The following is a 24,472-nucleotide window of genomic DNA, read 5'->3' on the forward strand; positions in this document are numbered from 1 at the left end:
AACGCCTAAGAAACTAGCTTTAATGTATAAAAATGTATCTAATAAGTGTTAGAGATGTAAAGAAAGCGAGGGGTCCTTTTACCACATGTGGTGGTCCTGCAGTTAGGTAAAGAGGTTTTGGGATATGATTTATGATGAATTCAAAAAGATTTTTAAATGTGTATTTCACAAGAGACCTGAATCCTTCCTGTTGGACATAATTAATGAAGACATCCCGAAAGAAAATAGAAATGTATTCCTATATCTTATGACGGTGGCTAGAATGGTTCTTGCTCAGAAATGGAGATCTGCGGAAATTCCAGCAAGAGAAAAATGGTTGATGAAGGCCTATGAATATGCAGAAATGGCAAAACTCACTGTATTAGTAAGAGATAGTCATATAGAAAGTTTTGTAGAAGATTGGAAACCCTTTCTGTGGCATATGAAAAACAATGTGAATGTGGATTTATTAACGGGGCTTGAAATGTAAAAATAACAGTTGGAGAATTTGTTATAGTAATGAAACTAAAGGATTACTATGGTGATGAAAAGAAGGACTGGGACATAACAACTAGATATATAAGTATGAAGAAAATATTTACATGAGAGCAAATATGGATGTTTTAGTATAACTGTGTCGAAAGATGAACTGGATGTCACAATGGTAAACAGGAAACTAATAAAAACATACTGTGCAAGAAACATAAAAAGAGAGAGAGCGCCCCCCCCCCCGCAGTCATTTCTCCCCCTCCTAGCTTGACTTGCTTCCTGGGAAGTGTTTAGCAGGGCTGCACAAATTGGGCCCCTCTCCGCTTCTGGCTCTCGGTCCTAGGAGGCCTCCATTCAAGCAGGAGAGGAGGAGACCCAGGGGAGCCTCATTATTTCAGACGGCAGCATCCCTCCCTTGGTAGCCTGGCTTTTTTGGTTTGTTGTTTGCTCCGCATTTTCCAAACCCTTCGGGCTCCGAGAGAGCCGTGAATGCTGCTTGCAACCTTCTTATTTTAAAGAATGCCGTGGAGGCGGATGTGTGTGTGTGTTTGTCGTAGAATAACAGGTCGGTCTTCTAAGACCCGTTGCCTGCTCAGTGTCCAGGACTTGCTGGGCAGGCATTGCAACCGGGCCTCCCTGTGTGGGTGTAAAGATGGTCGGGGAGGAAACCAGCTCCTCTCTCTGGCCTAGGAAGGGGCTGTAGCTCAGTGGGGAAGCCTCGGCTGTGGATGCAGAGGGTCCCACGTTCAGGCCTTGGATCCCCAGGAAGGGCTGGGGATTGGCCCCTCTCTGAAAGCGTGGCGAGACGCTGCCAGGAAGTGGTGTAGACCCAGGGTCCCACGGCTGGATTACTGCTCCTCTCATCCCCAGCCATAGTGGTCCCAGGAGGAGGATGGGAACATTATTTATTTATTTATTTATTTATTTATTTATTTTATTACATTTTATATCCCGCTCTTCCTCCAAGGAGCCCAAAGCGGTGTACTACATACTTGAGTTTCTCCTCCCAACAACCCTGTGAAGTAGGTTAGGCTGAGAAAGTGGTGACTGGCCCAGAGTCACCCAGCTAGTTTCATGGCTGAATGGGAATTTGAACTCAGGTCTCCCCAGTCCTAGTCCAGCACTCTAACCACTACACTACACTGGATCAGGCCCAAAGAGGCCCATCTAGTCCAGCATCCTGTTTCGCACAGTGGCCCACCAGATGCCGCTGGAAGCCACAGGCAGGAGTTGAAAGGGGCATGCCCTCTCTCCTGCCATTACTCCCCTGCAGCTGGTACTCAGAGTCATCCTGCCTTTGAGGCTGGAGGTGGCCCACAGCCCTCCGACTAGTAGCCATTGATAGACCTCTCCTCCATGAATTTATCCAAACCCCTCTTAAAGCCATCCAGGTTGTTGGCTCTCACCACATCTTGTGGCAGAGAATTCCACAAGTAGATTATGCATTGTGTGAAAAAGTACTTCCATTTGCTGGTCCTAGATTTCCTGGCAATCAATTTCATGGGATGACTCCTGGTTTTAGTGTTATGTGAGAGGGAGTTGAACTCTAACTCTATCCAGGGACCCAAAGTTGGACATTTCTGTTGTAGACCATACTGAGAACATAAGAACAGTCCTGCTGGATCAGGCCCAAGGCCTATCTGGTCCAGCATCCTGTTTCCCACAGTGGCCCACCAGATGCTCCCGAGAAGCCTACTGGCAAGAGGCGAGGGCAGCCCTCTCTCCTGCTCTTACATAGGAAGCTGCCACATACTGAGTCAGACCCTTGGTCCATCTAGCTCAGTATTACCTACACAGGCTGGCAGCAGCTTCTCCAAGGTTGCAGGCAGGAGTCTCTCTCAGCCCTACCTGGAGATGCCAGGGAGGGAACTTGGAACCTTCTGCATGCAAGCAGGCAGGTGCTTTTCTTCCCAGAGCAGCCCCATCCCCTAAGGGGAGTATCTTACAGTGCTCACATGTGGTCTCCCATTCAACTGCAACCAGGACAGACCCTGCTTAGCAAAGAGGATCATTCATGCCTGCTACCACTAGACCCTGCAATAGGTATTTAGAGACATCTTGCCTCCGAGGATGGAGGGGTGGGGGCTGTAGCCACTGATAGACCTATTCTTCATGAATGGGTCTATGCCCCATTTAGAGCCATCCAAGGTAGATGGACCAAATGGTCTGACTCTGGATAAAGCTGCTTATCTCTTAACATGAATGCGGACTAGCCAGCCCATGGCACTGGATCAAACCATTGAGAAGCCAGTCCAGGGCATAGGTGTGTTAGATGTCCTAAGTGGTGTGACTTCTTATACAGCAATCCTTGTTTTTCGCTCCTCGGCTTATTTCTCTTGCTCTCCCAAGCTTGGCTGCTGAGAGGAGAGCTGGTCTTGTGGTAGCAAGCATGGCTTGTCCCCATAGCTAAGCAGGGTCTGCCCTGGTTGCATCTGAATGGGAGACTTGATGTGTGAGCACTGCAAGATCTTCCCCTCAGGGCATGGAGCCGCTTTGGGAAGAGCAGAAGGTTCCAAGTTCCTTCCCTGGCAGCATCTCCAAGATAGGGCTGAGAGAGACTCCTGCCTGCCACCTTGGAGAAGCCTCTGCCAGTCTGTGAAGACAAGACTGAGCTAGATAGACCAATGGTCTGACTCAGTATATGGCAGTTTCCTATGTTCCTATGAGCATTTCCCCCAGGATTCTCCCAGGGCCCTGTGTCGAGAGTCCCCAAGGGTGAGGTGGCACAGCCTGGACTGAGAGCAATCTTTCCGAAGCTTCCAGGCTCGTCTCATGGCCCCCGAGGGCCTCCCATGTTTCCTGCTTGCTGCAGCCGCTGTAGTCTTGGCCTCCCGAGAAACGCGCTGTGGATGTAACCGGGAGGCAGTTTCCGACCAGAGGCTGATCAGCCTTGCTGGATCACCCGTGCAGCTGAGCGGTGCCCAAAGTTCGGAAAGGCTCCCTAGCAGATCTGGTCCAGGTGGAAAGCCGCTTTGGCAAGTTTGGACCTGATGGCTTGCCTTTTGCTTTCCAACCGTGCCCACTAGCAGGACGCAGCAATTGCTCAGGTGCAGAGGAGGCCGTTCAGTCATGTTGATCTGCCTGCCTGCATCTCGGACTGCATTCCCCGAGCACTGCTGTAGGATTTGCTGGTCTCTCCCTTTGAATCGGTGAATGGGGTTGGCAGACTCTGGTAGCAAAACCCGTCTTGGACTGTAGCATTTTGAGCTTCACGTGGGGCTTGCAGGCAGTGTTCCCTCTAAGACGTGTGTGTGCCGACAAGTTTTTTGATGCCCGCTTAGTTGATTTTAGATCCCGCTCAGGTTGAATCAGGGAAGTCCCACTCTGAATTCATGTGTGCACGCACTGCCTTACATAAGAACAGCCCTGCTGGATCAGGCCCAAGGAGGCCCATCTAGTCCAGCATCCTGTTTCGCACAGTGGCCCACCAGATGCCACTGGAAGCCACAGGCAGGAGTTGAGGGCATGCCCTCTCTCCTGCTGTTACTCCCTTGCAACTGGTACATAACATAAGAACATAACATAAGAACAGCCCTGCTGGCTCAGGCCCAGGGAGGCCCATCTAGTCCAGCATCCTGTTTCGCACAGTGGCCCACCAGATGCCACTGGAAGCCATAGGCAGGAGTTGAGGGCGTGCCCTCCCTCCTGCTGTTACTCCCCCGCAACTGGTACTCAGAGGCACCCTGCCTTGGAGGCTGGAGGTGGCCCACAGACACCAGACTAGTAGCCTTTGATAGACCTCTCCTCCATGAAGTTATCCAAGCCCCTCTTGATACTGCCGCCCAGAACAAAACTCATTCTGCACACAGATGAAAAAAATGAGAATCCTGCTTGCAGGTTTGAATGCCCACTCTGGGACTTTGAGGGGGGGTGAGGGGGGGGGGGACTTGCTCCATCCTCTCCACACAGATTGATTGATTATTTATTTATTAAACTTCTATACCGCCCAAGCTTTCGTCTCTGGGCGGTTAACATAAAAACAATTAAAACACATATAAAAAGTTAAAACAATGAAACAATTTAAAAACAGCCATACAATTAAAAACAGACAGTTTTAAAAAGCTGGGAAAGCTTGGGTGAAAAGATACACAGACACACACACACTTGCAACCATAAAAGTTCCCAGTGAAAACGCCTTGCTGTTTTATTCAGTTAATTCGGGGATTTTCGATCAGGTGGTTGAAAATACCCTGTTAACTGAGCAAAAAGGCACCCTTTTAAAGTGGTGATTCTCTTTATTGAGCAGGGAAAGAACAACTGGCCCTATCCATCCCCAGCACAGCATCTTCCTTATGTTTCTTTTTCAGTTGTGAGCCCTTTGGAGACAGGAATCCACCTATATTTATTTTTATTTCTCTATGTAAACTGCTTTGGGAACTTTTGATGAAAAGCAGTATATACAAATTCATCATCGGGTTACTTTGGAGCTTTGTAGTGGTTAGGCGGAGCCCTCCTGCCTCCTTGACTCACTTGTACCCTATGCTGTTGGCCAGAAGATGCTTCTCTCAAGTCAAGTCCTCTCCAGGAGGGAAGGGGGAAGAGTGTCAGGCAGCACCCCTCCCTCCCACCACCTCCTCTATGTGATGTCTGGCTAGGTGCTCAGCCTACCCCTCCCTCCTCCTGATTGACAGGCTCAGCAGTGAAGGGCATGCTGGCTGATGCTCGGTGCCAGCAGCATCCTTGCTGCTGAACCTGTCAGTCAGGAAGAGGGAGGGGTGGGCTGAGCCTGAGCACCTGCCAACCATCACATGGAGGAGGAGGAGGAGGGAGGGATGCTGCCTGACACTCTTCCCCCTTCCCTCCTGGAGAGGACTTGACTTGAGAGAAGAATCCTCTGGCCCTCTCCAGGAGGGAAGGGGGAAGAGTGTCAGACAGCATCCCTCCCTCCTCCTCCTCCTCTATGTGATGGTTGGCCAGGTGCTCAGGCTCAGCCCACCCCTCCCTCCCTCCCTCCTCGTGACTGACAGGTTCAGCAGCAAGGACAATGTTGACACTGAGCATCAGCCAGCATGCCTTTCGCTGCTGAGGCTGTCAATCAGGAGGAGGAAGGGTTGGGCTGGGCACCTAGCCAGCCAGTCACATAGAGAGGTGGGGCCAGGTCAGGGGTATGCTGTACCCCTGGCCTTGAAGCTCCAGAGGACAGGAGGAGGGAGGAAGCCACAGCATAAAGTTAGGGGTTTGGGGTGACGTGTTTTGGTGGCTTTTTTCCCCCCTTGATGCCTGATTCCAGGGCAGATTCATGTGGTTTGTATTTTATTTCCCACCAACTTTGTCAAAATTTACTCCCCCTTCAAACCGACAGGCACCAGTTCCCTGCACACCACTATACAACACTGCTCTGAATTTAAGATGAGCCCCTTATAAAATAGTATATAAGTTATACTTAATATGTGCACCACAAAAGGAAGAAGACTCTGAATTTAAAATGGCCCTCTGATTTCTAACACCAAAGAACTTGGAAAAAAACTATCTCCTCTCCCTTCTCAAGTAATCTCAGCTAGTGGCCATCGCCACACCTGGTGTCGATGAGTTCCACAGACAAATGGTGTGCTGTATGAGGAAGTGTTCCTTTTCTTCCTACTGAATCTCCTGCCAATTAGTTTAATTGGATGAGACTGAGTTCTAGGATAACGAGAGGGGAAGCTGTAGCTTCTCCTGTCCTGCTCCTTTTGCTGCTCCCCCCCTCCCGCCTTTGCCTGCAGATTGTGTCCGGAACCTACAGCCTCCCTTGCAACTGTAGCTTCTGTCTTTCAACCATCACCAGAAAATGATTTTTAAGATGTGTTTTGTTCTCGTTCTCTCTCTCTCTCTCTCCCCTCCGTATGAGTTTCCTTCACTTAGAGAAGCTTAGCTCCTCTGTGTGTGGTGTGCATGTGTTTCCCTCCAGGGTAATCGAGTACGTTTTTAACTTTTTTAAACCCCAGGGTTGGATGCAAGGCTGTTTCCAAAGGCTTTTTGCAAGCTAACGGGTGAAGTAAACACACCCAGGGCATCAGCAATGCCTCTTACTTTACTGCACGTTCATAGGAACGGCAGGAGCAACAGCATTGGGTGCCTTGGAAGTTGTGATTTGGGGTATTTTAGGAGGATGTGCTTAATGCCAGTGTGTGTTTCATGTACAGGAGTAAGCCCCCCCCCCGTGTGTGTGTGTGTGTGCGCGCGCACACGCACACAAACAACGTAAGGCAAGGGTCTTTCCCTACCATCTAGAATGGACTTGACTAAAATGGATAATTTCCCAAGGAAATGAGGGGAATTTTTCTGATTAGCTTTGCTAACAGGGCACTAACAGCAGCTTTGCAGGGGGTGGGAGGTATAAGCTGGATGGGAGCTGTGGTGCGGGAGAGAGAGAGGCTTAGATGACCTTTCCCTGTGTGCATCCTTCCTTCTCCAAATCCAGCAACCTAGAGCTGTTTTCTGAGAAACAAAAAGAGGTCAGGAGTGCCAGACAGGATATATCTAACTTGGGCCCTGAGACAGGATTTTCGAGTCAGGGGTGTAGGCAGCAGGCCCTAGGAGTAACAGATTATTTGTCTTAATTGCTAAAACGTTCTGGGACTTTTTGTGAAAGCTTGAGATAGAAATCTCTTAAAATAAATATCGAGGTCTAGTTTCCTTTTCATCTTCTCTCCCCGACCCTTGCTTTTGATGCTAACATGTGGCAGGGGATCTCAACCTTGAGTCCCCAGATGTTGCTGGATTACCAGTCCCATCATCCCCAGCCACAATGGCCAACATAGGAAGCTGCCTTTATAGTGAGGCCACTGGTCCATCTAGCTCAGTATTATCTACACTGGCTGGCAGCAGCTGTCCAAGGCTTCAGGCAGGAGTCTTTCCCAGCCCTACCTGGAGATGCTGCCAGGGGGTGAACGTGCAACCTCCTGCATGTAGGGCAGATGCCCTGCCGCTCAATTACAGCCAAAGGCCATTGTACGAACATAGGGAGCTGCCATCTACCGAGTCAGACCCTTGGTCCATCTAGCTCAGCATTGTCTTCACAGACTGGCAGCGGCTTCTCCAAGGTTGCAGGCAGGAGTCTCTCTCAGCCCCCTCAGAGAATCCCTGTATTATTGAATGTAACCTGTCTTGCTTACTGTTTCTTGATATGACTTTTTGATTCTTTCGCTGCACGCAGAATAGGAGTCCAACTAACTCTGTGTGCTTTATTTGGGGTTTAGAGTGTGGTTTTTCTTGGTGCAGAACTGGGGCGTAGGGAGATCTCTGTGTTGTGATACTTGAAGCCTATGGTGTCCACTGCATGGCCTGGCCAGTGGCCGCCCCCATCAACCTGCTGAGTGTGGCTCCTTGACGTTGTTGTTTGGGCCTGTGTGAAGCTCTAGCCAAAGCTGAATACTCTGCACAGTCCCCTGGCACACCCAGAGGTGACCCTTCTCACCACACAGTGTTGGGCTTTGCCCCATGCTTCTGGGGCTCCTCCAAGGGAGACGGAGCCCTCTTGAGTCCGCCATCTTGGAAGGCGTGCACGGAGTACTGGGGGAGTGTGGCCTTTCCCAGCACTTCCATAGGGACATAGGAAGCTGCCATATGCTGAGTCAGACCATCGGTCCTTCTGGCTCAGTATTGGCTTCACAGACTGGCCGCGGCTTCTCCAAGGTTGCAGGCAGGAGTCTCTCTCAGCCCGATCTTGGAGATGCTGCCAGGGAGGGAACTTGGAACCTTCTGCTCTTCCCAGAGCGGCTCCATCCCCTGAGGGGAATCTCTTCCAGTGCTCACGCTTCTAGTCTCCCATTTATATGCAACCAGGGTGGACCCTGCTTAAGCTAAGGGGGCGAGTCATGCTTGATACCACCAGACCAGCTCCCCACAGTGCTCTTAAGAGAGGGCTCCTCCGTCTCTCTAAAAGGGCCCTCCCAGCGCTGAGGAACGTGCTGTGCCGTGTGGTGGTCAGCACAGTGGGAAACAGCTTTCACCCCGAAGGTGTTTTGCCAAAGCCACTTGAAAAAGAGCGACGATCTCTGTTCTAAGCTCTCCAGCAGCTGGGAGGGCATTGCAGCCTTCTCCATCTGAGATACCAGCCTGCCTTTCCCCTGAGACCATCTCCCATGCCCTCCTTTGCCCTTTGAGGCTGGGAAGGCGAAGCGAGAGGGGGAGGGTCTCTCGCCTCGTGGTGGCCGCAGGGACGACCCCCAGCTGCTTCCCCGTCTTGGGCCTGGTGGCCCCCCCAGAAGCAGCATCCTCACGCTCAGGAGCCCCTGAGCTCTCCACAGTGCCGTTGTCGCTGGCTCGCTCGGGAGCGGTTGTCAGGGAGGCTGACATCAGAGAGCTCGTCCCTATAGATTATTGCACGATGCGGGAGGATCTGTTCCTCATTTGCAAATGAGACGAGGGCACCCAGAGGAAGCCCCCGAGGGCCCACCGCGTCACTGACCTGGGTTGCCTAGCACCGCTGGGACAAGGGAGGGGAGGAGAGAGAGAGAGTGCGAACATTTTTCCCCCCCATGTTGGCCGGTCGGGGAGTCAGACAGTGCAGCAGGACTTCACCGAAGAGGAGACAGAGAAAGAGCGGCGATGGCTGAGCTGGAGCTTCCGCTGGTGCAGGACGCCCCGCTGACCAAGTGCATGCGGCTGCGGGCGCAGAGCCTCCAGCAGAAGGGCGAGAAGCCCCAGGACGGCGAGAAGCTCCTGCAGGCCCACGAGTTTGTCTACCGGCTGGACTTCTCCCGCCAGCTGGGCCTCGGCTTTGTGCGCTGGAACGTCGCCCTGCAGAAGCCGGGGAAGGTGACCCTCATCGGCACCTCGCAGCACTGGACGCCCGACCTGACCCACCTCATGCGGAGGCAGCTGCTCGAACCGGTGGCCGTCTTCTGGAAGACGGCGGACTCCCAGGAGCTGGATTGGAACGAGGCCGACGCGCTGGAGTTTGGGGAGCGGCTGGTGGAGCTGGCCAAGATCCGGAAGGTGATGTACTTCCTCCTGGCGTACTCCGATGGCCTCGAACCGGCCCACGTCAAGTGCTCGGTGACGTTCAAGGTCTGAGTCGGACCCGTCCTCGTCGCCTGGCCCGCCCCACTCTTTTCCCCTGCCTCCATCTTCCACCTTGGGCTCTGTGGCTTGAGCATCCCTATATCTCAGGCACCGTTGCCCCTCTGCACTTGGAATTTCCGCCCCCTCCTCTTTGAGCAGCTGCCTGCTCTAATTCGGAGTAGCCCCGATGGCTGCAGAAGTCCCCCTGCTCTCCCAGCATGGCGAAGGCTGTGTTTGCTGCTGTTAGCTTAGAAAGCGGGTGCGTCTGCAGGCAGGGCCTCTCTGGAGACGCACAAAGCTGGATCTGTCGCATTGGGAAGCGATGCAGCTGGAAGGAGCAGCCTCCTGCTGGGGGGGGGGCGGAGGCTGCCGTTCCCACGATCAACAACTCTGTAGTGCTGCCCCTGCTCAAGAAATTCATTGGATGCTGAATCTAAAAGGCGCCCCGCTCCCCACCACCACCACCACTGGATCAGAAGCAGAACTTCATGCAAAGAAAGGAAAAGTCTGGGAATCTGCATCGCTCCAAGTGTCCTGTAGACCATGGAGTACATCCTCTAATATGGAATCCAGGATCTTGCATGGATCCCTGGCTGCTTTAACTTTGCCCTCAAAGTAAGCTTCTAGCCCTCATGAGAGAGAGAGAGAGAGAGAGACTATATTTTTATAGTTGATTAAAGATGCCAAGGGGAGATTCCAATGGGGAGGACTCAAGGTCGATTTATGTAGTTCCCTATCCTCCTCATATCTGTGTTGTCTCTGATCTTATCGTCTCCCTCCACCCCTCCCCTCTGTTAATTATGTCACTTTAAATTGCACAGAGCATTCCAGAGATGTCAGTTGTGTTTCCCTTAACAGCCCTGTGAAGTAGTTAAGGTTTTCGATATTGAGAACTGAGATGGAGCGCAAGTGACATGCTCTCCTGAAGGATCTCTGGTTAGGGTTGGATTGGAACCCGTGATTCCAGGGCTAGGTTCATCCCCGGAACAACACCAGCATGTTTTTGTGAAAAGTAATTTTTTCCTTGAGCGGTTTGCAGGAGAATGAAAAGAGCCCTCCCAAATTGTACAAGCTGTATAATTCATGTATATGTAAAGGTATTTTTCTACTTCTCCGCTGTTGGGGTAATTTTATTCTATGTGCTGGTGAGGGAAGGGATAGGAACATAGGAAGCTGCCATATACCGAGTCAGACCTTTGGTCCATCTAGCTCAGTATTGTCTACCCAGACTGGCAGTGGCTTCTCCCAAATCGCAGGCAGGCGTCTCTCTCGCCTCTATCTTGGAGATGCCAAGGAGGGAACCTGGAACCTTCTGCATCCAAGCATGCAGGTGCTCTTCTTCCCAGAGGGGCCCCATCCCCTAAGGGGGGGGGATATCTTACAGGGTTCACGCACGTAGTCTCCCATTCATAAGAACAGCCCTGCTGGATCAGTTCCAAGGTCCATTCATAAGAAGTGCCCTGCTGGATCAGTTCCAAGGCCCATCTAGTCCCGCCTCTGGTTTCCCCCAGTGGCCCACCGGATGCCTCTGAGAAGCCCACAGGCAGGAGCTGAGGGCAGGCCCTCCCTCCTGCTCCTGCTCCCCTGCCACTGGTATTGAGAGGCAGCTTGCCTCTGAGGCTGGAGGTGGCCTAGAGCCACCAGATGGACCCCCCAACTCAACCCCGGGCATCTCTAGTTAAAGCAGCAGGGGATGAGAGACACCGTTCTCTGCCCCAAGCCCTGCCGGGTCCTGGCTCTAACTCGGTACAAGGCAGCTTCATATGTTCTTTTCCATCTCCCCTGTGTTGAATTTTAGACTGTGAAACCCCTCACGGCAGGGATAGTGTGTGGAAGGCGGATGCTCAGTGGTAGAAACTAACATCCCGGAAAAACAGCAACTTTCTTATACGATGTGCTAGCTCTATATTGCAGCGATTACATTCGAAACAAGGCATTGGAAATGTGAATGGCACCCTGCTGTCCGCATAAGCACTGCGGCGTCACGACACAGGGAGTGTGGAGGCACCCTTCCGACTCCGAGATACGATGCAACCCCATTGCAGGGTCCAATCTGGAAAGCACCCAAGAGGGAGAAGCACACAGCTGCCTCTCTGGGTCTCCTGCTGCTTTCTGTGCCCCTCTGACTGCTGTTGATCTCTCCCCCGCCCTTTCCAAAAGCCTGGAGTGGAGAACGGAGGACCCAGAAGTGTGGGCTGCACACCTCCTGTTCCACCCCCCACCCTTTACCTTTTCCAAAGTGGGGGAAGAGCGGGAGCTTGGCTGCTGTTTCCACCAGCCCTCCTCTCAAACAAGGAAATGGGGGGAAGAGAAAGGGGGGAAATTGGGGTCAGAGGGTAATGTGGAAAGGAGAGGAGGAGACGCGTGCGCACAGCAGCCTGAGGAGAATGCAACATTAGTCTGGAGCTGCTGCTAGGGGTTACAAATCTGAACCTTCATGAAGGGGGTGGATTCCGTATCCTAGTCCTGAAGGGAAAAGGTGTCCATCTCCCGCTAGGCAAATCTGTTTTTAGACACAGGGTGGCATCCCAATAAGTCATGACTAAGCACCACTGGAATCAGTGAGACCAGTTAGTCATGAGCAAGCTGGACGGGATGTTGCCCACAGAAACTGGAGGGGATCTGAGTCTTCTGTACAAGGGTATGAGTTTTTGTGGGGCTGGCGGTCTCGGATATTCTCCCCCGGATTGCAGAACATGGTTCGCTTCGGCTTTTCTTCCTTGAGCCCATCACTGGTCCTCAAACATCAGTCGTCTTCCTCCATCCCCAGACGCAACAAGGGAAAGGAGCAGTGGAGGTGGGGAGAAAAGCGAAGTGTTCGTATAGGGATGGGTGAGCAGTAAGCAGAATCCGGATTCTGGAATTTCCCACAGGGAAATGTCATAGCTGAATGTCCAGGGGTGAAGAAAGGTTGGCTCAGTTGATCAGCCAGACAAAATATTTCACTTGTCAAGCTATGTTGGAACATTGCTCATAGGGACTTTTTTTTCCACTCATCAGCAGGGGCGTAGCTAGGGGAAAGGGGGCCAGTGTTTACCCCTCTCCCCGATGGCCCCTCAGAGTCAATGAAGAAAATAGAGAGGGGTGGACCTGGAGGGCCCTCAGGAGCTGGGGGTGGGGCTGGGTTCAAGGGGGGTTCAGTTATAGGTTTAAGGGGGTGGTTTCAAGGGATGGGTTCAAGCGGGGGTTCAAGGGGGGGTAGGTTCAATTATAGCTATGCCCTTGCTCATCAGGCATCATTTTTCACTCGCCACAGACTAGTAGACTAGTGGATTTCTGCAGCCCTGTGAATGTCCATAGAGATCTTTTTAAAAATGGAGGCCCCTTGCTTCAAGGGGTTTTTCAGTGCTTCCCATCACCACACTTCCAGTCACAAAAATGTAGGGATCAGCTTGTTGGGTCAGACTGAAATCTATTTGATCCAACATTTTGTCCCTAGGTACTGGCTAGCTAGAGGCTCATAAGACGCACGCAGGTAGTGTGTGAGATTGCTAACTGAACTCCTCTTCAGAGCCTGAGCACTGGACAGGATCATGTTTGGCTTCTGCTTATGTATGTGGCAGGGAGCCTTTTTTCCAGCCCTCCCCAAATATACATGCACCAAATGCATTGAGCTGCGGGTGTGAAATCGGTTTGCAAGGTGCTAAAGGGAGTAACCCAAGTAAAAGGACTGTTCCCGGATCCCACTGTGAGCTTACACCCCAGAAGAGGGCTGCACAACTTTGGCTATTGTTGGACTACAACTCCCATCATCCTCAGCCACAGTGGCCAATAGTCAGGAGTGATGGGAGTTATCTGGAGGGCCAAAGTTGTACAGCCCTGCTCTAGAATTGGAGGGTAGGAGAACAGGAGGGGAGGGGAGATTTTCAAGGGGCTCACAGAAGCAGCTGCAATCACGCATTATTAAGCTTTGGTGATCATTTCGGATGATGATTAAGGGGCTAAGCCAGAGGCAGACAACCTCTGTTAAATTGTGGCTGGGGCTGATGGGAGTTGTAGTTCTTCAGCAGCAGCAGCTGGTGTGCCAGGGATGCCTGCACCTGGGCTAAGCCAAGGGGGTAGCCAACCTTAGGTTCTCCAGCTGTTACTACAGTTCCCATCTTCCCCCGCTGCAGTTGCTTGGCATGATGGCCATTGTGTTGGGGGATTATAGGAGTTACAGGTGTGCACAGTTCGGTCTGGATTCAGACTGAACCACAGGCATGTGAACCAGTTCGGTTGAACTGAGCAGCTGGGCCAGTCGGTTTGACAAACCAGCTCGAACCGGTTCAGAGCCTCAAGATTGGCCCCTGGGGATAGATCACTCTTAGTATGTGTGGGATGAGCCAGTGGCTGTCTCTGTGATGGCAGCAACCCCCTTTCCAGCCATCCTGATCACAGAAATGTCTGCCAGCTCACCACATCCACAGCCTGGTCCATATGCTACTTTAGTCCTATTCACACATGATATTGAACACTTGTGCAATCTGTGTATCGTGTAGACAGGCACAGACCTCTATGCTGGCGCAGTTACATATTATGCTGGGTGCAGGCATAGCAGGACACCTCCTCTCTGTATCCTGCCTTGGAGAGGGCCTGTACCCAGGTTCACATTTAAACCAAACACAGCTACAGTTAAGTCACGTAAGCCTGTAGGAGCATACAGGCTTCTGAATGCAGGTATAACGCAAGGTCTAAATAGAGCTCTGCAAAGCTGTGTGCACAGTGGTTCGGAGGAGTTCAGCAAGGTGAACTGACCCTCCTTTATTAGAGAAATGAAATTAGAGAAATGATGTACGCAGAAGAGGAGGAGGACGTATCTCCTGCAGCATCGGAGATCTGGCCATATCGGCATCTGAACTGAGAATCCATCAGGAAATCACCCGCGGCCAGTCCAAACACGTGTTCCCATCATGAATATGACGATGACCAATGTTTATATACTACTTTTCAGCAGAAGTTCCCAAAGCAGTTTACATAGATATAAATAAAATCACAAACAGCATGATCTTGATCTGGTCTTGCTGTACAATTTGTAGTCACTGCTTTTTAGTGTACTGGTATCTCTTTTCTGCAACCCATTATCTGAACCTGGCGTTAGGTTTGTGCACTCGTCTGTAATGGATTTTTTGTTTTAATGTGGAAACTTCTACTCTCAGTTTCCTTCCATGTAATCTTTCTGTGTGAACTATCTTACAATAAAGAATGAAGGAAGTATCTGGAATATGTCTTCCAAAATTGTCTTTATTTCGATGGTGGGCACTTCAGTTAATATCACCATCTATGAAGAACCTATGGCTACAATCCTCTGTAGCTGGGAGTAATAGAACACAGTGGGAATTACTTCTGAGTAAAAACCCCTAGGACCAGGAGTCAAAAGATCCAGGCCTGCTAGGTACTCAAAAGCTACGGGCCCTGGACCCATAGCCTTCCTTTTCATAATTAGATTCAATCATGCCTCCCCAGAGAAATACCATATTTACCTGAACAGAGGATGAATTTAAGGTTAAGTGTGCCGTCAAGTCGATTTCGGCTCCTGGCGCCCACAGAGCCGTGTGGTTTCCTTTGGTAGAATACAAGAGGGGTTTACCATTGCTTCCTCCTGCACGGTATGAGATGATGCCTTTCAGCCAGGGGCATAACAAGGCTGGAGTGGGCCCAGAGACAAAATTTTAAAATGGGCCCCTCGCTGATACACACACACACACACACTTTTCACAATATATAGTCATGTGACTTGCCTCTGGGGGGCCCCTCGAGGCGTGGGGGGCCCCAGGCAGCCGCCTCCCCTTGCCTAATAGTAGTTACGCCCCTGCTTTCAGCATCTTCTGATATCGCTGCTGCCCAATATAGTACAAGCTGGGATGTGAACCGGCAACCTTCTGTTTGTTGGTCAAGCATTTCCCCGCTGTGCCACTTAAGGTGACTTATGGATTTAAGACTGCCCCCTTAAAAACAGAGGCTGGATAGAGGTTATACCTGTATTTACCCAAAAGGAAGAGCACGCTGAATTTAAGACGACCCTTTGATTTTATAACGAGAAAGAACTTGGGGGGAAACTAGTCTTGGATTCAGGTAAATATGGTAATTACATCCGACTCTTCCCCAAAGAGAACTCAGCAACCTTTAATAAAGAGACGGAGACAAGAGATCGGTGCGGCTGCGGAGTAGACCATCCACCATCCATTCAAGACCATCCATTCAGGGAGGAAGTGGCTGATGAGATTGAGGGCTCTGAGCTGTTCACTGGAGGCCTCAGCCCTGAGGGCCACCCTCTGATGACGCCCCAGCCTGGGAGTGTGCTGTAAGGAGGAGTCTGACCAATAGCCAGATCAGGGGGTTGGAGCCCCTTCTTGGCCAGGAAAGGCCACAGCATTTGGGGCACATTGGGTGGGGGGGAAGATTAAGGGGAGACATGATAGAAGTCCTGCATGGTGTGGGGAAATGTTTTCCCTCTCTCTCTCATATAGGAACTGGTCTTGTGGTCCCAAGCATGACTTGTCCCCTTAGCTAAGCAGGGTCAGCCCCGGTTGCATATGAATGGGAGCCAAGAAGTGTGAGCACTGTAAGATGTTCCCCTCAGGGGGTGGATGGAGCCACTCTGGGAAGAGCAGAAGGTTCCAAGTTCCCTCCTTGACAGCATCTCCAAGAGAGGGCTGAGAGAGATGCCTGCCTGCAACCTTGGAGAAGCCGCTGCCAATCTGTGGAGACAATACTGAGCTAGATGGACCAATGGTCTGACTCAGTATATGGCAGCTTCCTATGTTTCTCTCTCTCTCTCTCTCTCTCTCTCTCTCTCTCTCTCTCTCTCTCTCCACAGTCGGAGAATGCACACCCGACTTCAATATTCACGGATAAGAAAGGGTTAAAACCTGCAGTTCTTGGGTGGCCAGAAACAACCACTGAGGTCATTTCCAGTCACCGTTTTGCTTAAAGGAGCCTTTTTGTGGCTCTAATGGTGTGTTTTTTTAAAAAAATAAAAAAAATCCTGTGCTTTTTCCACATAAAATTGGACATATTGGCAGTTTTGGGGGGCATTGCTGGACAGACGGAGACCTGTGCAGCATAGTATAACACTTCATTTTAATTATTTCTGCCATTTTTGGCCTATTTTTTGACTTTTTCTGTCCTCCAGGAATCTAACTCTGACTTGTTATCCATGGAAACTGACGGGAGCAGGAGCCCTGTAGACACCGAGTTCTGCCCATATATTCTTCACTGGATGCCCTGCCATCCACTGAAATGGATGAGCAGTAAATTCTGTACAGGAAAAAAAGCGCCTTCATACAGCTCATATTTAATTTACTAGCTATGACTATTATAGATAGATGGATGGAAGATATGGGGGTGGCTTTAAAAGGGAGTTAGACGTGTTCGTAGAGGAAGCGAGGTCTGTCTCTGGCTATTAGTGATGATGGCTATATGGAACCTCCAGGTTCAGAATTTTTTTTAGAGAATAAAAACCCAATTTACGTCCATTTTTTAAATTTTTTATGGACTTTCATTGACTCTGTTTAGCGTGCCTAAGGCTGTTTTGTTTGTAATAATATGCTCCTCCCATTCTTCAAAGAACTCAGAGCAGTACATACAAAGTTTTCTCTTTCCTTGTTGCCACCCTGTGGGCTCAGAGAGAGTGATTAGCTAAGGGTAACCCAGTTGCACCTTCCTAGCTGTGGGAGGATTTGAACCCAGGCCTCCTTGATCCTAGTCCACACACTAACCCTGGTGTTCTCAAACTTGAGTCCCCAGATGTTGTTGGACTACAACTCCCATTGTTTCCAGGTCACAGTGGCCTGCTCTAACCACTACACTCTACTGGCAATTCTAGTATTGCTACATCTTACGAGAGAAGCTTAAAAATCATGGAAGTGAGCATAAGACACTGACTTGTAGTGAATCAGAGGTTTGGTCCATCTCCAAGGTTTCAGGCAGGAGCCTTTCCTAGCCTTACCTGGAGATACCAAGGACTGAAAAGGGGCCAAGCAACTGTGGCGCCACCCCCAAAGGTAACATCCATGAGCCTCCCATCCAGGCACTGACCACACCAAGACCTGCTTAGCTTCAGCAGGGTTGCTATATTGTGCGTGCCTTTCAACCATGCTCTGAGACTAAAAGTTGGTGTCCCCACCATATTCACCAGTGACTTTGAGTTTGCGACCCGGGTGGGAAGGGCAAATCTTACCATTCTGCTGTATTTGTTTTTGGAGAGCGTTTAAATGCACTGCCTCTCTCTGTCTCTGTTATTTAATTTACGGACAGCAAGGCAGAGAGCAGTAGCATCAATATTAAATGTTTTGCTTTAGAGCCAAAGCTGGAGCCTTGAGTGGTATATTTTATCTGTGTTTATAAGGTGTCAGTTGCTAATGGACCTGGAGGGTGATATTGTGATGACTTTGCCTTTGACCACAAAAAGCCATTTGCCCAGTCGGTGCTTGCTTTCCTCTGGAGCTCGCTAGGATGCCAGGGTTTCCACCGCCAGACTTCTCTATTAAGTCTTCCAGTGCCTAGCACAGAGTTGCTGTGATGCTATCAGATCCAGTTCCCCACCTGCCTGCCTCCCTCCACCTGGACAAATGCGCAAGAGCTGCATTTCTTCATGGTCTATTAAGGTCCTCTTTAGACTACTGCAGTACATTGTATCTGGGGCTCCCCTGGGAGACAGTTCAGAAACTTCAGTTAGTGCACCCTGTAGCAGCTAGGTAGCTAACTGGGGGTGTGAACTCATCTTGCCACACTTCAAAGAGCTGCATTGCATATCCCAGGCCATGTCTGGGCCCATTCTGATTATTAAGAACATGTATATACTGCTTTTCAGCAGCAGTTCTCAGAGAGATTTGCATGGAAAAATAAAATGCAAAGACAGTTCCCTGCCCCCAAAGTGGCCCACGATCTGAAAAGAAACCCAAGGAAGGCAATAGACACTGGTGGGATATGTTGGGCTGTATATATTGTTGTATATACTGGGCTGTGTATTGACTGATTGATTGATTAAGTGCCATCAAGTAGGGGTGTGCAAACAAGTTTGACGTTGAGCCAGTTTCATAGTGCAGGTTATTGATGTTTCTTCCTCCAGCTTTAAATCCACACTCATCTTCTTCCAATCCAGCTTCTCTCAGTATATATGGTCAGCATCTAAGTTGAATAAATAAGGAGAAAGTATACAGCCTTGTCTTACTCCTTTGCCGATCTGGAGCCAGTCTGTTTCACCATGTTCTGTCTGGACTGTGGCTTCCTGTCCTGTGTATAGGTTTCTCATGAGAACAGTGAGTTGTTCTGGGACGCCCATTTTCCTAAGGATATTCCACAACTGGACATGGTTGACGCAATCGAAGGCTTTTCTGTAGTTAATAAAGCACATATTGACTTCTTTCTGGTATTCTTTGGCTTTATCGCTGTGTGTATACTGTCTCTTAATTATCAATATCCTTAATATTTCACATACCGTATTTTATGGACTATAAGACTCACTTTTTTCCTCAAAAAATATCTGTCAAAATTCAGGAGCGTCTTATATGTTTTAACAGTTTAATATGTTAAAACTCTGAAAAACTGGATTAAAATTAAGGTGCGTCTTATAGTCTGTAGCGTCTTATAGTCCGTAAAATACGGTACTAGCAGAATAATGTTCAGGATCATCCAATGCAGATTAGAGCCCTATATGGAAAGGGAGATGCCGGATGTTCAAGCTGGTTTCAGAAAAGGCTAAGGAACAAGAGGCATTATTGCGGATACACACTGGATAATTGAGAAAGCCTAAGAATACCACAAAGAAGTCAATATGTTCTTCATTGGCTACAGAAAAGCCTTCGATTGCATCTACCATGTCAAGCTGTAGAATATCCTTAGGAAAATGGGCGTCTCAGAACATCTCACTGTTCTCATGAGAAACTTGTACACAGGACATGAAGCCACAGTCCAGACAGCCCTTGCCTGTGAGCTTCCCAGAGGCATCTAGTTGGCCACTGTGCAAAACAGGATGCTGGACTAGATAGGCCTTGGGCCTGATCCAGCTGGGTTGTAGTCCTCCTGCTAAGTCATCCTTTTGAAGGGTGCCTTCCTGCCCAGTTGGCAAGAGTGATTCCCAAACCATGTGACCCAAAAGGGCCTGAAGATAGTTCCCTATCTGAGGGAGGCTCGCAGTCTAAAAAGGAAAAAAAAGGAAGATGCCAGCATTAGCCACTGGGAGGGATGCTATAGGGACCATGGCTCTCCCCCTGTTAAATACAAGATAACCACCCATTGAAAAGGTGCCTCTTCCGATCTTTAAATCCCCAAACAGTTTGGGACAAGGGGACCTCAAGAGTCAACTCCTGACATGTGGACCTGCCAAGTCCTAAGATCTGCAGGAGACCCCCTTTTGCGGGTCCACCTGCCATCTGAATCGAGGCAAGTGGTAGCCCATGAGAAGAGCTGCTCTGCCTTGGCCCACCTTGGGGTTGCTCAGGACAGGGGCAGTCCCTTCCATGAGACGAGATGAGGCAGTCGCCTCAGGTGGCAGATTGCAGGGGCGCTGCCGCCACTGTGTCGAGATGCCCGCCAGACCGTTGGTCCGTCTAGTTCAGGACGGTCTACCCTGACTGGCAGCAGCTCTCCAAGGTTTCAGGCAGGAGTCTCTCCCAGTTCTACCTGGAGATGCTGCCAGGGACTGAACCTGGGGCCTCCGGCATGCAAAGCAGATGCTCCACGACTGAGCTATGGCTCCATCCTGCTCAGACTGCCCACCTGATGACCCGCCAAAGGCTTGCTTTCCCTCCACCTGGCCCATCCAGACCAGCGGCAGCTGGTGCAGTGGCAGGAGCCACCTTGAACTGCAAATTAGGTGCTCACCTCTCCTCCCACCACACCTGGAAGCTGTTTTGAGCAGTGGCATGGTGCCCAGCTCCTGCCGGTGCAGAGGATTGGCTCCGCCAATCAGCTGACCTCTGCATGTTGGTGGCCATTTGCTGGCCAGGCAAATTACCTCCGCCAGCTGAATGGCATAAGAACAGCCCTGCTGGATCAGGCCCAAGGAAGCCCATCTAGTCCAGCATCCTGTTTCACACAGTGGCCCAACAGATGCCGCTGGAAGCCACAGGCAGGAGTTGAGGGCATGCCTTCTCTCCTGCCGTCACTCCCCTGCAACTGGTACTCAGAGGCATCCTGCCTGGGAGGCTGGAGGTGGCCTGTAGCCCTCCAGCTAGTAGCCATTGATAGACCTCTCCTCCATGAAGTGATCCAAGCCCTCTTAAAGCCATCCAGGTTGTTGGCTCTCACCACATCCTGTGGCAGAGAGTTCCACAAGCGGATCACGCGTTGTGTGAAGAAGTACTTCCGTTTGTTGGTCCTAGATTTCCCGGCAATCAATTTCATGGGATGACCCCTGGTTCTAGTGTTATGGAGAGGGAAAAGAATTTCTCTCTCTCCACTTTCTCCCCACCATGCATGATTTTATAGACCTCCATCATGTCTCCCTGCAGTCGTCTTTTTTCTAAACTAAATAGCCCCAGGTGTTGTAGCCTCACCGCATAAGTTTGGCAGAGCCGATTCTCCGCCGCAGCGGGTGCTAGTTGGTGCACCGCTGCTCAAAACAGCTTTCAGGTGTGGCTGGAGGAAAAGTAAGCACCTAGTAATTTACAGTTAAAGGTGACCATCACCCCCACCCCCGAGGCACCCGCGCCAGATTTCGCTGGACTAGACGATAAATCTATCAACTGCATAGAGGGTTGCATAGTTGGCAACCCTCCGGAATTGACCGGGAGTTTCCAGGTATCAGCACCAGTCTCCAGGTAACTGTTGAAAGCCATCCTGGAGATCTGATGACTTGATATTTGTGGGGAGGATGGGGGTGGAAAAAATAGGGAGGAATAGCTTCAGAGTCAGAGTTGGCAACCCTGCAACAGTGATCAGCCATTCTAATTAATTGGAACCTCCATGTTCAAAGGCATTATGCTCCTGAGTGCCAGGAACACAGGAATACACGTTCCGCTTATGAGCTGCGGGAGGCTGGAGAGAGCCGCTGCTTGAAAGTAATTTATTTTGCACTTTGTATAGAAATTGCATCTGTTCTCCTAACAGCCCCCAATTGGTGCTTTTTGGCGCCACCTCCAGGCAATTCTTATGGCAGTTAGGAGAGAAACCAGTGAAAGAGAGCACTTGTTTTAAACAGGGAAATTGACGTGGGAGTTAGCAGGTTGGGTAGATTAAAATTGTGTTTGTAAGGTTTAAATCTATGTTTTGAATTATTATTATAGCAAAGGTAAATTTTATCGTTGATGATTCACGAAGAGGTGTGAGCGGGAAGTCCATATTTGTTTATTTGTTGTGCATGTTAATAAGAATATTGTCAAAATCAATAAAAATTTAATTTCCAAAAAAAGAGAAGAAGTTGACATTGGAGTTGATTGACGTGCAGCAGCTCAGCAGTCCAAAGTAGCAGGTGCCACTGCTGCTTCTTTGTATTTTGTACTGTTTTTATGCTTGTGTTTTAATTTATTTTTTAAAATCAGATTTGTTTTTATATTTTTATATAAAAATATATATTTTATAGTTTAAAAATATTTTATATTTTTAAATATAAAGATATATTTTTATATTTTTTTAGCTCAATATTTTAATGTGTCTTTTTTCTAACCTTGTTTTTAAATTTTTATTGTGAGCTGCCTTGGGATTTTCTTAATGAAAGGCGGGGTATAAATAAAAAAAACATGATCTCAGAAGAGAGAGCTACGATCTAACACCAGTTTTGTTTTGTTTTTTTAAAAAAGCTGACTGCTGCAAGATCCAACTTGCAAAGCCGGGCAAGAGTTCAGTTGCAAGACTCCTCCCCGCCCCGACACACAGACATATTGCAAAAGAACAAACCGATTTTGTGTTCTTATATTTAGAGTTTCCACTTTTAAAAAAGATCTGGCTTTGTTTCTGTGCCATCAATTCACCAGCCAGATGTGCAGAATTTAGCAGGGTTGGTTTCCCAAACCTTACTGCCCATGCCAAGAAAAAAATGATTGCTGACTTTCTGGCTGTCAGCAGCTGGCACATGAGCAGAGGCAATTATTTTAAGAAGTGGCAACTCTAATTTAGAGAAATCTACTTAATGTTGCTTGACATTGTATTTTGCTCGCCATATGCTGTTGCAGGAAATGTTCTGGTATAGATCTGACATTTTCCAGAGGGTAAATATGGCAGCTCGGAGGATAAAAGACAAAGACTCAATCTTTGTTACAGCTAGCATTCAGAAACTAAAGGAGCTCTCTGACAGCAATGTGAATTTATAGTGCTTGGTGTTAACAGTGGTTCGATTAAGACAAGAACTGTATATGGCCACTGATTTAGGTGATTAAAATTGTGGTCAAGATTGTATAATAGTTTTCACTCCCAAAGGAAACTGCAGTATTGACTTCTGGAGCACTTCCGAGAGAAGGGAAGAGAGAAATCACTGTGAGATGTGTGGGGCTTTTAATATGTCATTAGTGATCCAGATAACTGCTAGATATCACTAAATGTTGTGCATTAGAATCACATGGAGAACTATACCATATGGAATGCATATTTGGTTGAAAACATCCCATATCAGAATGCCCCCACATATGGAAAGCTAATGCAAACATGGGAAGCTGCCTTGTACTGAGTCAAACCATTGATCCATCTAGCTCAGTATTGTCTACACAGACTGGCAGCGGCTTCTCCGAGGTTGCAGGCAGGAGTCTCTCTCAGCCCTATCTTGGAGATGCTGCCAGGGAGGGAACTTGGAACCTTCTGCTCTTCCCAGAGTGGTTCTATCCCCTAAGGGGAATATCTTCCAGTGCTCACATGTGTAGGTTCCCATTCAAATGCAAACCAGGGCAGACCCTGCTTAGCAAAGGGGGCAATTCATGCTTGCTACCACAAGATCTGCACTCCTCCAGTGTTGTAACCTGCGTGGATCAAAATATTGCTCTTGCAAGGGGAACGTGCTGATTTAAGAACAATTGCACCAACAGTACCACTGCAATTTTTTAAAAAAGATGTGGGGGTTAAGAAGAGAGATTGTAAGGCAGTGAGGATCTCAAATTGAGGGCTAGGCAGGTTGCTCTCCGTGCCACCAGGATGCTTTCCAGATTACCCGCTACAACAGTGTCACGAGGTGTCCTTAAGTGTGCTTCCGTCCTGCCTGTGTTTTGGCATCGCAGTCCCACTGCCAGTCTGTGAAGACAATACTGAGCTATAGACCAATGGTCTGACTCAGTATATGGCAGTTTCCTATGTTCCTAGGTCCCTGCGCTGTCAGCAAGGGGCCGTTCGCATTTCCGATGCCTTCTTTCGGATTTCATCCTTGCCTTTTAGCCCTAAAACATTGCAGGTCCATTGCAGAAAAATACCTGCATTTTCCCACTGCGCAAGCGATTTATGTTTTCAAAACGACCCTGCCAAGCGGAAGCATTTTGCTGCTGAAGAGCGTGTAATCTGGAAAGCGCCTAGGGCTCCTGGCAGACAGAGAGAATTGCTGTCCTACTAGGCTCTCCTCCTCATGATCGCTCATGCGCTGCAGCGCGGCCACTGCAGATGGCCAAAGGGAGTATTGCAGCTTTCATCTCGGCATGGATCGAGGGACCTGAGCAGCCAGTGAGGTCTCCTTTGACTCTATAAAGCTGTTGCCTTGGGCCTGACACCTGCGTCTGACAATGCAAACAGCAGGGATGAAACTCACAGTGGCCTTAAATATGAATATGACATTGTCCTAAAATTCAGCATGCTCTTGATGGAAATGTTTGAAGCCACGGCATACCAGCAAATACACTCTTCCTGCCCTTTTAGCTTATTCCCCATCTCAGTTCTCAAGTCAATAAATGGTTATACGAATGCGACAAATATGTATATACTGCTTTCAACAAAGGTTCCCCAAGCGGTTTACATAGATATAAATAAATTAACAAAATGGCTGCCTGTCCCCAAAGGGCTCACTATCTAAAACAAAAACATAAGCTATTTATCGGCAACAGCCACTGGAAGGATGTTGTGCTGGGGGTAGATGGGGCCAGTTGCTCTCCCCCTGCTAAATGTAAGGGAATCACCACTTTGAAAA

General features: G+C 49.3%; 2 protein-coding genes across 4 annotated transcripts in view; both read left to right on the forward strand.

The window, feature by feature from the left end:
• Window positions 1–24,472, forward strand: part of CAPN5 (calpain 5) — a 107,232-nt gene that overhangs the window by 57,998 nt on the left and 24,762 nt on the right. The window lies entirely within an intron of this gene.
• Window positions 8,965–12,518, forward strand: OMP (olfactory marker protein). The gene has a single exon (XM_053312093.1). It carries the CDS (start codon window positions 8,998–9,000, stop codon window positions 9,463–9,465), a length of 468 nt encoding a protein of 155 aa, XP_053168068.1. The 5' UTR covers window positions 8,965–8,997; the 3' UTR covers window positions 9,466–12,518.

This window comes from Hemicordylus capensis, chromosome 3, assembly GCF_027244095.1.
Source record: "Hemicordylus capensis ecotype Gifberg chromosome 3, rHemCap1.1.pri, whole genome shotgun sequence".
In the NCBI taxonomy this organism is placed as follows: domain Eukaryota; kingdom Metazoa; phylum Chordata; class Lepidosauria; order Squamata; family Cordylidae; genus Hemicordylus; species Hemicordylus capensis.

What these genes read in the sequence shown, in the direction of transcription:
- OMP (XM_053312093.1), top strand. Translation starts at nt 8,998, where the DNA reads ATGGCTGAGCTGGAGCTTCCGCTGGTGCAGGACGCCCCGCTGACCAAG.